The sequence below is a fragment of the Eubalaena glacialis genome, chromosome 14 (genome assembly GCF_028564815.1).
Source record: "Eubalaena glacialis isolate mEubGla1 chromosome 14, mEubGla1.1.hap2.+ XY, whole genome shotgun sequence".
NCBI classification, from domain to species: Eukaryota; Metazoa; Chordata; class Mammalia; order Artiodactyla; family Balaenidae; genus Eubalaena; species Eubalaena glacialis.
In genome coordinates this window covers 74485764-74502727 of record NC_083729.1, presented here as the reverse complement: position 1 = coordinate 74502727, position 16964 = coordinate 74485764, and the positions used below count along the sequence as shown (strand labels likewise).

The window sequence follows — 16964 nt, the reverse complement described above, 5'->3', positions numbered from 1 at the left end:
GGCTATTCATCAATGTAAACAACTACATTTTCTTCAGCAAACCAAAAGAAATACAGTTGATGGATCACAACTATTCTAACAATTCACTTTCTTATTTCATAAGAGGACAGAGTGATTAAAGGATAGAGTTTAACTCACAAACTCAAGAAGAAGAGTAAACTGTCTCAAAAATGACCAAAATGGTCTGCCAATGAGGTGGGACATGAGGAAGGTATGATGTGTATTGAGCCACTTTCAAATAGATACTGCAAAAATGTTTTGCACAAAGTTTAAAAATCTGCAACCATTTGATGAATATGAAACAGTTCTCTGAAAAAGACAGTTCAAGAAAAAATGGCTCTCCCCAGCCAACGAGAATCAGAGAAGCTTAAACTTGGATGAGACTTTGAAGGCTGTATGCCCAATTTTAATCTAACCAATGAAAGGACATCTCTGCAAATCTTTTTAATGGGTAGACATTCATTCTTTCTCTAATTTCAGTTTTATTGAGATAAAATTGAGATTAAAATAAAATTGTAAGATATTTAAAGAGTACATCGTGGTGATTTGATATATATACATTGTGAAAGGATTCCTCCCATCTAGTTAATTAACATATCCATCACCTCGCATATCTTTTTTTTTTTGGTCAGAACTTTAAGTTCTACTCTCTTAGAAAATTTCAATTTTACAGTACAGTGTTATTAACTATAGTCACTTTATTATTTACATGAGACTCTCAGACCTTATTCATCTCATAGGTTAAAGTTTGTACCTGTTTACCAACCTCTCCCCATTCTCCCATTCTCCAGCCCCTTGCAACCACTTTTCTATTTTCCATATTTATGAGTTTGACTTTTTTCTTTAAGATTCCACATATAAGTGATACCATGCAGTATCTGCCTTTCTCAGTTTGGCTTATGTAACTTAGCATAATGCCCTCAAGGCTCATATATATTCACAAATGGCAGAATTTCCTTCTTTCTCATGGTTGAATAATATTCCATTTCGTGTGTGTGTGTGTGTGTGTGTGTGTGTGTGTGTGTGTGTCTGTGTATTTTATATATATCTCACACCTTCTTTATCCATTCATCTGTTGATGGACACTTAGATTGCTTCCATATCTTGACTATTGTCAATAACGTTGTATGGACATGGGAGTTCAGATATTTCTTTGATATTCTGTTCTCATTTCTTTTGGATATATATCCAGAAGGGGAGGAGCAGATCATATGGTAGTTCTATTTTTACTTTTTTGAGGAATCTCCATACTGTTTTCCACAGTGGTTGCACCAATTTATACTCCCACCAACAGTGCACAAGGGTTCTCTTTCCTCCACATCCTCACCAACACTTGTTATCTCTGGCCATCGTAACGGGTATGAGGTGATATCTCATTGTGGTTTCGATTTGCATTTCCCTGATGATTAGCTATGTTGAGCATGTACCTGTTGGCCATTTGTATATCTCTTTGGAGAAATGACTATTTGGGTCCTCTGTCCATTTTTAATGGGATTGTTTCTTTTCTTGCTGTTGAGTTGTATGAGTTCTTTGGATATTTTTGTTATTAACCCCTCATCAGATATATGATTTGCAAATATTTTCTACCATTCCATAAGTTTCCTTTTCATTTTGTTGATGGTTTCCTTTGCTGTACAGAAGGTTTTAGTTTGATGTAGTCCACTTGTTTTTGATTGTTTGTTTGTTTGTTTTTGCTTTTGTTGCCTTTGCTTTGGGTGTCAAATCCAAAAACTCATTGCAAAGACCACTTCCAAGGAGCTTATCCCCTATGTTTTCTTCTAGGAATTTTATGGTTTCAGGTCTTATGTTCAAGTCTTTAATCAATTTTGAGTTGATTTTTGTATATGGTGTAAGACAGGAGTCCCATTTTATTATTCTGTATGTGGATATCCAGTTTTCCTAACAATTTATTGAAGAAACTACCCTTTCCCCATCACACATTCTTGATTCTAGTTGTTCATTCTTGTAAAGGTAATAAAGGCCCCTTAATAATCTGTCTTCAGTTGTGCATTTCAACATCTTTTTCTGATCTCACAGGGGGAAAAAAAGGATCCATAAAGAAAAATCTACACAAATGCCACATTAGTATTAAAGAGATTTAAATGTTAGACCAAAGAAAACAAATAAGAGTAAATGCACAAAAATGAAATGAGGTAGGTAATAATGCAATTAGCTCAAAGGAGGCAGGGACCTTATTATAAGAGTGGTAAGAAATTCACAGAGAGGAAAAAATATGCTTTATCTCTTTCTTTATTCCACTGCCTCTACTCAGTAGTTGGTGTTCACTCATTCATTCCTTCTACTAGCATTTGAAGAGTTCTGGGTGTACCAAGCACTATGTTTGACCAGGGACACAAAGAAAAATAAGACAAATCATCTACTCTCACTCATTGCTAAAAATTCCTCTATTATCTCAATTCCCAATTACTAATAAAGCTACAGTGATCAGCTTAACCACATATACTTGACTGGTTTCATAAACGCTGCTTAGAGGCAAGCATGAGTTCCTCCTATTCAGTGTATTGGAGGCTGGCCTAGGGAACACCCTAAAAGAGTCCAAATTTGTTAATTTCCTTCACATCATATTACTAAAGACTTTTTCTCACTTAGAAAGGTTCTCCCAGGATTTCTCCTCCTCTCCATCAGAACAGACATACTTTCAAATATGCAGTTTGTTAGCCTGGAAGGTTTGGTATTTCAAAAGGGTGGAATTTTAGGTAGCATAGGTGAAGGTGGAAAAGATATTTCTAGTATAACAACTTGTTCAGAGCCCTTAACCCACACTGAAAAGCAGACCGATTATTCTGTGTATTTGGAAGTTCTACTCAGTTTCCGGCTGCTTATTGCCCTTAATATTAATCCTGTGCATGTTCACTTTTATAGCTTGCAGAGAAATTTCCTACACATTATTTCATTTGACCTTATTTATAATGTCATGCTAAGGGTGACAGATGTGGTTTGCAGGGCGAGCATCATTTTCTTTGTTATATCCTGATAGACGAGGAAAGGGAGGGTCCACTAGTTACACATAGAAAATACCAGAGTCAGGTCTTCTGGTCCCAAGAATAGTGCTATTTTACTTAAGGTCTATGTGTTTATGAATCTGGCTGTTCAAATTCACAAATCCCAATTGGACAAAGATGATCTTTTTTTCCATCCTTCACTCCCACACCTAGTCAACCATTTACCCCCAGCACTATATCCCCTCAGGCATTGCTTACCACAAAGGAGGATCTAAGTTTAGATAGCTGGATATTTCATTCTGAGTATTTATTATCTGCCATTGATTAACTGGTATTGAATGGGCATAAGCTGCTTGAATCCAATGTGAGAGAGTCAAGAGTTGTATCAGATAAGTTAACTCTAGCAAGGACTCTTAGGAATTTTATGAAATATTGCTCAAAGAAAGATTTGATGCCCCCCGCACCAACTGAATTGGCAATTGAGAGAGATAATCATTGAATGGATGGTTTTATAGAAGGCTAACAGTAGAAGCCTATAAAAAGTGTATTAAGAGCAAGATACAGAGGAGAACAACTCTCTAAAACTGTATTTCTTTCTAGTGGGGTCAGTTCTAGACACCTGCCACAGTGTGGCAGGATTTGTACCAGATAGAATCATCTGGCCCCATACTTCCATATTTCTGGCCATTCCACATTACAACACTAGTCCTGTGGGTCTCAGAAGAATCCCCAGTGTAAATACAAGAGCCTCTGGGAGGATCCCACGCAAAACTTACCAGTTCCCACTCCAGGTATCAGATGAGTGACACTTCAGTTCACTTGAGCAGGATGGGAAACTTGGGGGGATAAGATGCTGTTGGGTAAGGGAAGATGGATGATGAGCACTTACTGTTGGTACAGATGTCACTTGTAAATGAACCTCTAAAACTTCTGACCATTTGTCGTCATCAAAGAGCCCATCACATTTTCTAAAAGAGAAAGCCTTTCACCCATGCTGTCCTGCTCTAATCCAGTTATAGATAATCGTGTACCTCTGAGCTAACTTCTCTCTCCTGAGCTCTGCCATCGTACATTATACTTCTTCACTTCCTGTCTTTAACTATTGCACAGCGTTTCCAACAGCTGCTGAATTTTTCCCTAGAGGGGCTTCATTTCAGACAGAGCCCTAATGATTACTCCACATTTCTAAGCTTGTGGAAATCCTATAACATGACTGATGCTATCACTGTTTAAGGGAAAGGCAGGAGACAGTCAGACTTCAGGTCTTTCAGTTTTTCAGGAGATCTGGACTCTTACACCATATTTGTTTCATCTCAAGCAGACTTTTACTTCTAGAGCATGGGTTGCCCTACTTTTCCTATAAAAGGCCAGACAATACATAATTTAGTCTTTGCAGCCATTTGGTCTCTGCCACAACTACTCAACTCTGCCATTAGAGAACAAAAACTGACAATACAACTTCTTTACCTAAACAGGCAGAAGGCCAGATTTGGGCCACAGGTTTGCAGGCACCTGTTTTATGTGGTTTCATCCATGGATTTTAAGTCTCGCAACCCTATCACTCTGTCCATGTCACTCTGTTGCTTCACTAGTACTGCAAATCCTTGGCTATTTCAAGCTCCATTCACCCACTTTTTACTTAGAACTGAGCATCTGCAGTACCCAGCAGTTACCTGCTTAAGAAGAGAAATAAGGAGGCTAGAAATGGCCTCAAGAGTCCCCAAGGGGCCAGTCTGACTGCTTTGCTTGACCAAGTTGACTTTTATTCTCTTTGCCTCATGTTCTGCTAGAAAACATAGGTTATTTCAATGGTGTCTAAGAAATTCCGTTTCTAGCAGACACTTTGAGGCAAAGAACAGAGGAATGGTTAGCTGTAAAAGCAGGAATTGTTGACTTTTCCTAAAAATTCTGTGGACTAGGAGGGTATCTGGTTGGGTTGCCCAGCCTGCTCATTACATCAGTAGGTGTTCTGACCTGGACTGGAGTCCAAATCCTGATATTTCCTCCTAATTTGGCAAACATATTGAGAGTACTTCCACAGCCTGGACAAATACACAGAGAATGCACCCAAAGAGCAACAGACAAGCTGGTTGTTATGGTAATTTACAGACACAATGAAAGTCACAAGTGATCTACTTTCACCTGGTTATTATGGCATCTATGGCTACAGCCTCAGGGTCACATTGATCTAAGCTTTCAGATTTCAAAGGAGAGGCTGAGGGAAATCTGCTCAGTTGGCATGGTTCATTAGTGCTGCCTTCTTCCTGCCCCTGTGACTCTGAGCCCTCCCTCGCCCATGTTTACCTGCATGGACCTCCCAGCTCGCCTTGACCAAAGGTACTCTTCAACTTCTCTGTCACCCCCTTCATGCAGCTGCAAATCCGACTGCAGCTACTTAAAGGCAGCTTGATCTTCACTGAAATTGAAGGAATCAAATAAAGGTATAGAAGTACTGCCCTTACGAGTTAACAGGATTGATGTACTCATGAAAAACCAAGAAATTGTGAAATGAGAGAGGAGGTACTGAGATTGGTTATTCACCCAAACTTCTGACAAGCACTTATGGTTGGATCAGATGGAAAATCCCCTCTTATCACCAAAGCTCTCAAGACAAATGGTTTCTCTCTAACCCTAGAACACTGGGGCACAATCCATTCATCTCTTTCTTACTGAATATACCAGGCAGGTCAGCTAGTCTCTCGATTTGCATTTAATCAGCTATCCCCCACTCCAGCTAAAATGAAAGTCCTTTACTTTTTTCCCCTGTGATTAATTAGGAAAATAATTATCAAAATCTCATTCATGGCTCAGTGTCTTGCAAGGGGCTTGCCACAGATATGGATGATTTAAGGAAGAAAAAAAAAGGATGATATTAAAGAGGAAGGCTATTATTTTGATTATTATTGAGGATCTCAAGACATTATTAATTGATATTTACCTTATAGTCTTCCCATTAATGGAATTTTAATAAAAACTAAGACCAAAGTGTATCAACTTTAACAACTACAGTCATTAAAAGGACAGGCTTCAGAATCAGCCCACTTGGGTTCACTAACTTACCAGTTTTATATCAGTAATAAATGTAATTTCACTGTCATAGCTTCAAAATGCAACTCTGTAAAAATAAAATATTTTGATAATAATAGATTGTAGAATCAAATTGTAGATAAAGTGTCAAGGAGAGAATGGACACTTGTTAAGCAAATGTCCAACAGTTTCAGTGGGTTTCAGCTTTGCTTTTTTGACCTTCATACATAACCAAATACAAATAGGAACAATGGATCAGATGATTAAGAGAGTTGGCTATTTCAGCTTTCAATGACAAGACAGCAGCAGCTGCTCGGTTCCTAAGCCTAACCACTCTTAGCATTCAGAGTTATGGAAAGGCAAGCCAAGTGGTTGTGAAGCCATGAATTCATATGCAATAATAATCACTATTTGTAGGTCTTTGAAACTTTAAATAGAGTTCTTTACTGAAGCTTTTATCTGGGCCTTAAACTTAGACAAAGTAGAAAAAAAATCAGTTTTGCAGCACAAAACCAACATCAATGGTTGATAATTACAAAATCACTGATCTTAACTCAATTTCCTAGCTACTAAAATTGCCCAGTAATGGTACCAGATGCTGGGTAAAGGGATAAGCTCCCATATCTAAAGCAGAGGCTGTTGCAGGTGGTAAGGATGCTGAAGAAAGACCTTTTGCCCTGAGAAAAGACCTTAGAGGTCCCTTCTACTTCTAAGAGTCTATGAGTCCAGGACCACTGAATCCATCTCTCTTTTTTCAAAGCTGGTTGAGAAATAAGCTCAGAAGATATTGTTCCTTTCTTTTCCTACCTCTCCTTTCCCCCTACTCCTATCCCCCCTCTGATTTTAGGGGTAACTGTAAATCTTTATACACATATAATCATATAATCATCATTCAGCTTTTAAAATAAGCATTTAAACAGACTGTATCCATCGTATATTAACACATATATGTGGAATCTGAAAAAATTGGTATAGACGACCTTATTTACAAAGCAGAAATAGAGACACGGACGACGTAGAGAACAAACATATGGATACCAAGGGGGAAAGGGGGGGGTGGGATGAATTGGGAGATTGGGATTGACATATATACACAATTGATACTATGTATAAAATAGATAAGTAAAGAGAAGCTACTGTATAGCACAGGGAACTCTACTCAATGATCTGTGGTGACCTAAATGAGAAGGAAATCCAAACATGAGGGGATACATCTATACATATAGCTGATTCACTTTGCCATACAGTATAAACTAACACAATATTGTAAAGCAACTATACTCCAATAAAAAAAAATGAGAGACTGTATCCTACTTTCTGAAGTTAAAGATGGGTGCGATTTTTCTCCTTCTTGTTGGAGGACATTCTTTGTTGAGATGATTAAATTTCTTACCTTTTTTTCTGTATATGAAGGAAATTTTCCATGCTCCAGCCTGACAAAAATACCTGTTCTGGGTACAGTTTCCTGAAATGTGGCACCATATGTGCATCAGTAAACATTATGTGTAGAGTAAATTAAGCCAAGCCTTATAATGAGGCAGTAAGGAAATTACTGTAGACCTGAAAGAGTAAATCAGCAGTATTAAAATGCTCTCCATTTTCTCTGAAGCACTTCAGAGTGCCATAAAAAAGCTCTTATCACTGTGATAAACATCAGAAAGAAATGCATTTGGAGCAAGACAACCTAAAATACACCACAATTCAAATAGGTCTTCAAATCTGGAGTCCAAGGTGTCATCTCATCACAAAATTTAAAAGTCAGCCCTTTTGCCACTAATGTAGGAGAAAAAAGAAAACTGCCTGACATTGAGACTTTGGGGGTAAACTCTCTCATATAGCAGGTGCAGTAAAGACATTAAGAGATAGAAGCTCTGGAGCAGAGCCAAGACTAAGGAGAGTCACCCATCATAAACAAAACAGCAATGCTGTAAATAAAAAGAGGATCAGTATTCCTGGGTTTTTCTTTTGCTTCAGGCTTCAATATAGCTCAGCACTGCCTTGCTACTGATCCTGTCTTTATTTACAATGTTGATAAGATGCTCATCATGAATTTTTTTGCATTAATTTCAATTTTTTTAAATACTGCAGAAAATATTATTTATCTTGATTACTCAGTTTTTTGGTTCTCCCTAAAATTATGTGCCATAGGCTACTGCCTCATTCCCCTTCACCTCCGCTTGGCCCTGCCCCAGAAAGCACAGATCTTGCCAAGCCCTTCAACACAGCACAGTGAACAAGTAGACCATCCATTTCTAATCTTGGCCCATGGGGAGAAGAGGCTCAAGCTTGGATTCTCCCTCCCTCGAAACAGGTATTGTATCTGTGAAGTGGTGAGGTCTAGAAGATGCCAAATGGATTGGCGAGAACTTGGAGGGCTTCTGGAATCCTCAAGTAAATCTTCCAAAGGACTGTAATGAGATCTAAAAGTTCCCACCATCAGAAACAAAGGCAGTGGAATTCAAACCTGCCAGAACATCACAATTACCTAGAAAGCTTATCATGATACAGAGTTTAAGTTACCACCATCTGTACCTGAAATCAGAATCTCTCAAGATGGAGCCATATACAGGTTTCTCCCGCTATCCGAAAGTAGAGCATTCCTATGTAACCTTTTGCAAGCCGAAATGCTGTAAACCGAAGAAGCAACTACCTTATGATGCATCTTGCCAATGGATTCAGAAAATAAACCAAGATAAAACACAGATGCTTATAAACAAAGTTCAAAGCTATGGCAGCTGAATGCTGAGATGTTGAGTGTAGTTCCCGGAGAAGGAGCTTGGTGGCGCCACTCTTGCTACTCGTGGTGCCCACGGCCTGTATAAGAGCTGGCTGCAAAATGCTGGACAGATGTTGCGTTTTACCTTTTTTTTTTTTTTTTTTTTTTTTTTTGTAAAAGCAAAAATCCTCCAGATTTCTTTCAGTTAGCAAAAACAGGAACTAATGTAGGTATTTCATAAAAGCAAAATGACATAAAATGGACTTTCAGAAAGTGGGGGATACCTGTATCTGCATTTTGGCAGGTTCTTAAGCTGACTTTTCTAAAGCCAGCCCAGCAAGAGGAGACATCTGGGTTAAAGCATAGAAGCTCTCTCTTAAAATGGAAAAAGCTGTTATTATCACAGTAAAAATGGACTTTTTAAGCTAACAAATCTTGTTCTTAAAACAACAGAAGCAAAGACATGAGAGTTTAGAACAGAGGGAAGTTGATGATTGGGATATTTTGGGGTGGGATAGCTGCATACAGAGGATTCTTCATCCTTTCAACACCTGTGTGGTAGCAGCTTACTTTATTTTGGGCGCTAAGATATGCCTTGAGGAAACAAAGAACATCAGGACACGGGCACAAGCAAAAACACATAAACAACTTAAATCTACTGCAAAAAGTGTCATACTAGAGCTATTTTAAAATGCTTTAGGAGCCTACTGAATAAACCCTGTTTATAAAAATTGGATACAGTTGTGATGATAAGGTGACATTTAAGCTAAGCCTTGTAGGAAAAATTGTGAATTTTCCTAAAAGGAAAAAAAAAAAAAGGAGGGAGGGAGGACATTTGGAAAAATTGTTAATTTTCCTGGAAGAAAAAAATTAAAAGGAGGGAAAGGGGTCATTCCAGGCAGAAGTAACATCAAGTGCAAAGTCATGAAGATGTGCGAATACTGGTCTAAGAGACTGCTGGAACTACAGTGAGCTGAAGGCAGGGAGCCTGGGATCAAGGCACTGGTTATGAGGCTGTGGCCATCCTTTTCGTGAAAAGCAATTAAGCAGTGCCAATGGCAGTGGAGAGGAAGGAATGCACTCGAAACACTGATAGGAGGTGGAATCAGCTGAACTAAATGATTGCACTTAGGATGGATGTTCTGAAATGTTTGGGTAAGCTGAAAGGACATTCAAAAAAAAAAAAAATCCTTGTTGTTTGAATCATCATCTTTGAAAATCTTCCAAATTTTCCTGCTTAGGAGTTTCATCCTGGAAAATATGATAGAATTTTTTTTATAATCCTATATTGGATCTTCCAGTGTCAGGATCAAGATTCTATGTGGCATTCTCATTGCCTAGGACAGGAGGTGTCAGGGACAGGACCAAAAGCAGACATTCTCTTGAATGTCTCAGACATTCTCTTGAGACTCAGACATTGCTATGTATCCTTCCCCATCCCACTTTTCCTTGAATTCTGGGGACTGGAGAAATCAGCAGAAGAGAACAAGTCGGTAGCTGAAGCTTCCACTTAATTGAGCGGTTTCCTATTCATACATGTGTTACAGATCCCTCTGCTTAGTACAGCGTGTTATTTGATTAATCAATATTGATCAAGCTACTGGACTCCTTCTGTGATCTAGACTCACTAGTGAGAGAGAGGTCAAGCTTGGCATCCTCCACAAGCTTGTGTTCATGTGTGAACCATCGACCACATGCTGGCTCACAGGAATCAATTAAACTACTCCATGATTTGAATAGTGTCTTTGTAAGGAAAGGGCTTGCTGATAGTGATATTTTAAGAACTATTTGCAAGGATAAAATCATGTCCCTTGAACTTGGCCTAATGAGTGTTTTCCAGGAGATAAATAAGTATGTGGTGGCCTGACATTCAGGACTGCTGTAACAGGAATTTCCTAAGGTAGAGATAGCTTGAATATACAACCGTGATCAGGGGGCTTGTCCAAAGATCGCCTTTCAGAGTGTTTTTGAGCTCTCTTCTACCTCTGCTCTTCTCCTTCTGGCCTTTTTGATTCTGATTTTGGTGTTTCTGATGACATTTGTGTTCAGCTGTCCCAGAGTTGCTTATGTTCTGTATTTTAAACCCCAATTGCTCTAAGATAATTTTCTGGTCTCTACATTTCTACAGCAGCACGGCAATCTGACCTAGGGGTAATCTGACCAGGGATTGTTAGCTCTGACATAGGTTTTCAATGTGAAGAACACAAACCTTAACATTTGGAGGAAATTGATATGTTATTTCATAATTTTTAAATTGTAGCCATATAGATAGCTTCATATCCTTATGAGGAAAGCAGCTTCAAGTCTGGAAATAAATGATTTCAAAATGTTTTCTTACAATGAATCTAAAAATAATTGGCCCCATCAGCAGATGTGAGAAAAAGAATTGAATGCTTTAAAATTCCCTTTTTTCTCTAAATGTTTTGGAAAGTCTATAATTCATGCTTTGAGAAGCCAGCTACCTAAACATAATAGCACTTTTTAAAAAGAGGTTCCAGTGAACCATAACAGCTGGAGACCTGAGAGATGATATCCTACCATAAACAAGAACCCTATTTTTGACATGCACCACAGATGTTTTTTCTGTCTGAAGGACATACATGTCACCCATCCCCAACCCCATGGTGGTAAAGGTGCTGTTGAAAACCACAAAGCACCTCTCTATATTACATGAACCCTCCTTCTTCCCCAACTGCCTCCCCCAAAGGAGATTAGTATATGGGTGACCTAACTGTATCCACTGGTTCTATGGATTGGCAGGATGGGGAAGGGTTATGAGCCAAGACCCCACAGCCGGACAGCCTGGGCTGGGACCTCCATGAATCCATACTTTGCATGGCCGTGGGTGCATTACTTGGCTTCATGTCCCCATCTGTAAAATGGACATGGTAACCATCTTTTCTATCTCACAGAGCTGGCATGAGGATTAAATGGGTCCATTTGTAGAGAGAATTTAGAACAGTGCCTGGCACATTGTAAGGACTCAATATATGTCAGCTATTTTTTAGTTTGCATTTTGTGGACAGTGATTTTACAAGGTCTCGCTGATGACTATCCACCTTTAGCCACAGTTCTTATGTACGGAATTGGGTCACAAAGGGGACAGCTGAGGAATCTTCGGCTGTAATTATTTCTTACTAATCTTGGAAGCTTTTTCTGTAGTCCTATCTGGAGGCAGGATCTTGGTAAATCAGCTTTTAATGTGCCACCCAGTGACATGTTTTGCTTGTTTGTTTGTAATCCTTTGCTATATAATCCATTCTATTAAGTATGCATCCCAATGTAAAAGCATTCTATACATGGTTTTGTTGTCTTTTGAAAATGTTTTGATTGTGCTAGCAAAATTGACACTTTTGTCAAGTTGACACACTGAATCTCATTGCTGGAATTATTACGATGGCTATTAAGGGTGAAGGAATAAGAATTAGTCCATTGATTGGTTTGGGGAATGAGAGAGAGTTGCTAAGTTTAGCAACACACTAACATGTTATGATTACTATTTATTAGCTTCTCATAGGAAAGCATCTGGGCCCTGATTTGCTTATCAACTTGGGGGAAAGAAAAGACTAATGCAGGGACCAAAATAATAATCAGGGTAAACCAGCATCACTGTAAGCTTAAGGAAAATCGAGACCATGCCTAGAATAGTTCACAGGTGGCACATAGAAGGAGGACATCGAGGAGCAGCTGGCAGACACCAACTGGGCCCTCTCTAAGGGATGGATAGACCGCGTGGGCTACTAGGTACTCAGGCAGGGACTCGGCCAAAAGCTTTTTTTCTTATAATGGGCTGATTCCAGAATCACAGCAGTGACAGTAGCTCAGACATGGGGCATACTGTGCCCACAGCTCTAAAATTAAAACATAATGCTTAAAGCTGGCAGTTATGTTCCCCTAAATCCATTTTTAATTCCAAACAAAATACTCTTAAAAGGATTCTGTTCTACCACTGCCCACTCTCATGGGTTTAATTGGCAAGATGGATCCATGCCAATCAGTTGAAATAACGCCCTTGGGTTCCTGCAAACTTTTTCACAATTTATGACTCCCCAGTTCCTTGGGACATACTGCCTGAAAAAAAGGGACTTCTACTTGGTTCAAAATTCTACTTAAACAGAAATCTTTTTTATTCAATTTCTTGATTTTTTTTTTCACGTGTTTACAAATTTAAGTCCACTTTCATTAGGCAAGTTCAAAATAATAATCATAATTGACTTTATTTTTTAATTTGGTGACTACAACTTTGCAAGACTCCAGGGTCACCTTCTGAAGGACACTGCCCAACCTTAGGGCTATGAGGAAGAGGGAGAAAATGGAAAGGGTGGGAACTTATGAAAGTCACTAGAAATATTTTTCTTTGATTTCAGCTTTTTTCCCTATGTGATTTAATTTCTCTAAATATTGTATAAAGAAATATAGGTGTACAGGGAAGTGGAGCCAGATAGCTGAGGGTTTTCGTTTTGAATCTTTTCTAACAAAGGCCTGTCTGTAATTGAAGGAACAGAAAGTGTTTCCGTTTTTCATTTATTTGGACCACTAGCATTCACTGGGCCACCACATAGCTGCTATCAGAAACTCAGATAAAACTTTTTTAATCCAATTAACTAGCTACCTAAATCTAAACTGAAGATCCACCTGAGCCAAGCTAATCAGACTCCTTGCATGTTCCATCTGCAGAAATGCTAGGTAGCTTCTGTTTAGCTCAGAGAAGCTTTTGTACCAGTACAGGTGTACATGGAGAAACAAAAGAGATGGGAAAAAAAAAGATTAAAATATTCCAACATATAGGTAGGGATGGAACTGACAGATGAGGACCGCCTTAGTTCTAGAAAGGCATACTGGGGAAGAGAAGGATGTTTGAACCAAATTCAGGGATGTGGTGTGAAATTATGCCATAACTGTTGGATCTGAATATCATAAAACAACTCTCTTTTACTCTTATTCCTCTCAATCTTTGGGAAAGGTGAGCAGAAAAAAAAAAATCTTATACATGGAATGATTTGAGGGGATGACATATTCCTTTTACTGTCACCCTAAAAGAAGCTCCCCAGGAATCTTGTCACCAAAGCATTTACAATTCCACGATGAATCCACCTTCAAATTTTACCACTGTCCGCAGCTAAAAGAGTCGACACTTTATTGATAATTGTAACACCAAGGTGAAAACTACTTTATCCATTCCTTCCTAATGAGAGAAAAAAATTCCTATGATAGGTCCATGAATGCAGAGAACTTAGAGTATTGGCTCCAGCATGTAAAAGAATGGTCTCTACTAAGACCTAGAGGGGGAGGAAAGACTCGTTTCATGGATTTTGCCTCGTTGACAATCTAGCCAAAGGCAAACCTTGGAGGAGATGCCTGATGCCTTCCCACTGCTTTTAAAACCAGCAGTTATCTGGCATTAGGACCTCTGGCAGAGGAAATAAATGGACTCATTCAAAGATAGCTTACAGACCGAGTTTGGCTTCTTACTTTTACAAATAGGAGAAGGAGACCAAGAGATGAAGGAGCCACAGCCGTACAGCCAGTTTAGTGGCAGAGCTGGAAGTAAAACCCTGAGCTCCAGACACCTGATTCACTGTTTTCCACCAACCCCAAGCCCAATTCCTACTAGCAGTATCATTTCATATCAGATGGGGGCTTTGTATGGAAAGATTGTCTAAGAGGGCAAGGAGAAGCAGACCTGGCCATACAGCTCTTTGTGTATTACCTAATAATGCCTAAGAAGGCAATGTTTTATTCTCCCTTTTTTCAAGGTAAAATAAAAAGAAAATGCTTTCCCCAAAAGGGCTTGTTAGCTGGGCAAACTAGAGTCTTCATATCCCAGAACTAATTGTGGTATCTTCTAGAGGACATTAGCTCAAGTGTGTCTGTACCTTCTGGTGACATCCTGAAGAGAGCTCAGAAGCTCCCCAGCAGTGATGTGAAGTGGTGTTTTCCTCTCATTCAAACCATTTTTTAAGATGCTCCTTGGCTATTCTTGCCCAGGCACCTTGCTAATCTTGTCTGTACTTGACAAACTGCAGGACTGAGTGTTAGATGATGCATCCCTGCCAGTCCAGCTTTTCCAGATGGAGAAAGTAAAGCAGGTGTTACCCCAGGGCTGTGGTTGGTTCCAGATGACCAACACAATCAACACTTAATGAGATGGATATATGCACAAGCTACCAGCAGGAGACAGGATGCCTCTCAGGCAGAAATCATGAAGGAATTCTTTGGGAACTTAATGGATGGTATTGTCTCTTCTAGAGAAGAGACAGAATTCAGTGGAGCTCACCACGGCAACATATAAAATAAGACTTACTGTCTTATAGACAACATGTACTAGTGTTCATGTAGCAATTTCAAGATGAAAAGGGGCCCTGACTAGAAATTTCTCACCCCTCCCCTAACATGGACCCTTCAGACAAATGATGCCATTAGCCATTTAAATCATCCAACTGCCTTTCCTTGCTTTGGTTCCGTGCTTCCCAAACAACCATCTGATAAGCAAATTTTCCCCTAGATTTATATCCCTGACGAAATACACTGGGTCAGAGACCTTAATTAGCCCATCAGATTAAGAGTTGTGTTTCTCATTAACCATTGGCATTCTTGTTTATTCACTGATTGCCTTGGGAGTTTAAGTTAAGACCCAGCAGAAATCAGAGGCTAGTTCTTTACACACCTGGGTCTGAAAAACTGAAAACCAGATGAAGAAGGCAGAGAATGCATCACCTCTTCACCTGGGAAGATTGTCTGGCCAGTGAGAGGGCTCTCCCCCACCTTCCCTCACCTCAGGGATTATTTTCATCACCACACCCTTTGCAGCTGTCACATCTCTCTCTGTTCAGCAGACTCTAAGTTGTTGATGAAAGGTTTCTGTGTATATGTAGATGTTATAAAGAATAGCGAGCTGAACATCAGCTCTAACACAGCAGCCTGACAAAGGACATTCTCAGAAACCACCACTAAGTACCATGAACCTAAAATAAAAACAAAAACAGTACCTGTCTCCTTAGATCCCTTGTTTTCTTGGTCATCTTATCAATTGCAATGTTTAGAGGATCTCCTTTTTCTTTTCTTCCAGTCTATTAAGAAAAGAGAAATAATTTCTGATTTAGAAAAATTCAATGTTAGTGACATTAAAGGTTAAAAAGATTCAGAAACACACTTGAGCTGTAGAGTTCAAGCCATTTTTTAAAAATGATTCTCTTCAATACACAACTAATACAACTTGGTCTCTAAAGTTGATTTTCTCTGGAGTAAAAATTGATGAAATCAATACATTCTCAAGATGGTTACACGTATGTCCATATTCAACTCCATGCAAATCTATGTTTTCTTCCCTTCTCCAGACATTCAGCGATTAAGTAAACACAAGGGTGTTTTGTTATTGTCTTCAAATACAAATGTTTTGTGTTTTTCTATTATGTAAGCACACTTCTGAATAGAAGATGACTGAGATAAAAACTAAATTAGAAAAGAAACTTAAGGTAAATGATCAGAATTCAGAATTTTATACCAATATATCACAGGCTTTTTTGTAACTTCTGTATCAAAATCAAAAGGGATGCTTTACTAGAAAACATAGTGTTTTAATCTTTGTTCTGCCATGCAGTGGAATGCTAAACCTGATAATAAGGAACCCACAGCTTGAGGTCACGAGGAAAATTTCCCTTATGACTGTAACAAGCAGAGGCAAAGGCAAAAGATAATAATAATAATCTTGATAAATTATTCAGTGGAAGTTTGGAAGTTTGACTAGTTTCTGTTTTCCCTTTTGTTTTTCTATTTTTTTCATTGCTGTAGTAACACAATTAAAACCAAACCAAACAGAACCTCCATTATCTTTTTAAAACCACAACAGTAACAAGATTCCCATGGATAAAAAGCTCTACATAACTTTATGGATGGCATTATCTTCCTCTGAAGAGAGAATTGTTCTCAGAATCTTTGTCAAATCTATTAAATTATATAACTTTAGTCAAACACCCTACAGATCTATTTATTTATGGTCCTAGTGGCAGGCCAATTCTTGTTCCATACTCAGTCTCTGTAAAACCAAGTAGGTCTCTGCAGTAATTTGTGTATATGATGAAATGAGATCCCAGGTCATAAATTGTGCCTCATGAGATAATGTGTTTCGAGGATCCATAGAAATTAACATCGGACAGATTTCTAAATGTTCTCTTCCAGTGGCAAAATCCTGGATGCATAAGGCTGATACATACACATCCGATTTACATATACCTAGATTTAAAGCAGTCACTCATTTC

At 38.8% G+C, this 16964-nt stretch overlaps 1 protein-coding gene across 1 annotated transcript in view; it reads right to left on the bottom strand.

Moving 5' to 3' along the window:
• Nucleotides 1-15770, bottom strand: part of LOC133074640 (catenin alpha-2) — a 244239-nt gene extending 228469 nt beyond the window's left edge. Inside the window, exon 1 of the mRNA XM_061168566.1 lies at nucleotides 15696-15770. Within this exon, the coding sequence (XP_061024549.1) occupies nucleotides 15696-15728 (33 nt within the window). The 5' untranslated portion in view covers nucleotides 15729-15770. The remainder of the gene's footprint in view (nucleotides 1-15695) is intronic.
• Between the last annotated feature and the right edge of the window lie 1194 nt (nucleotides 15771-16964).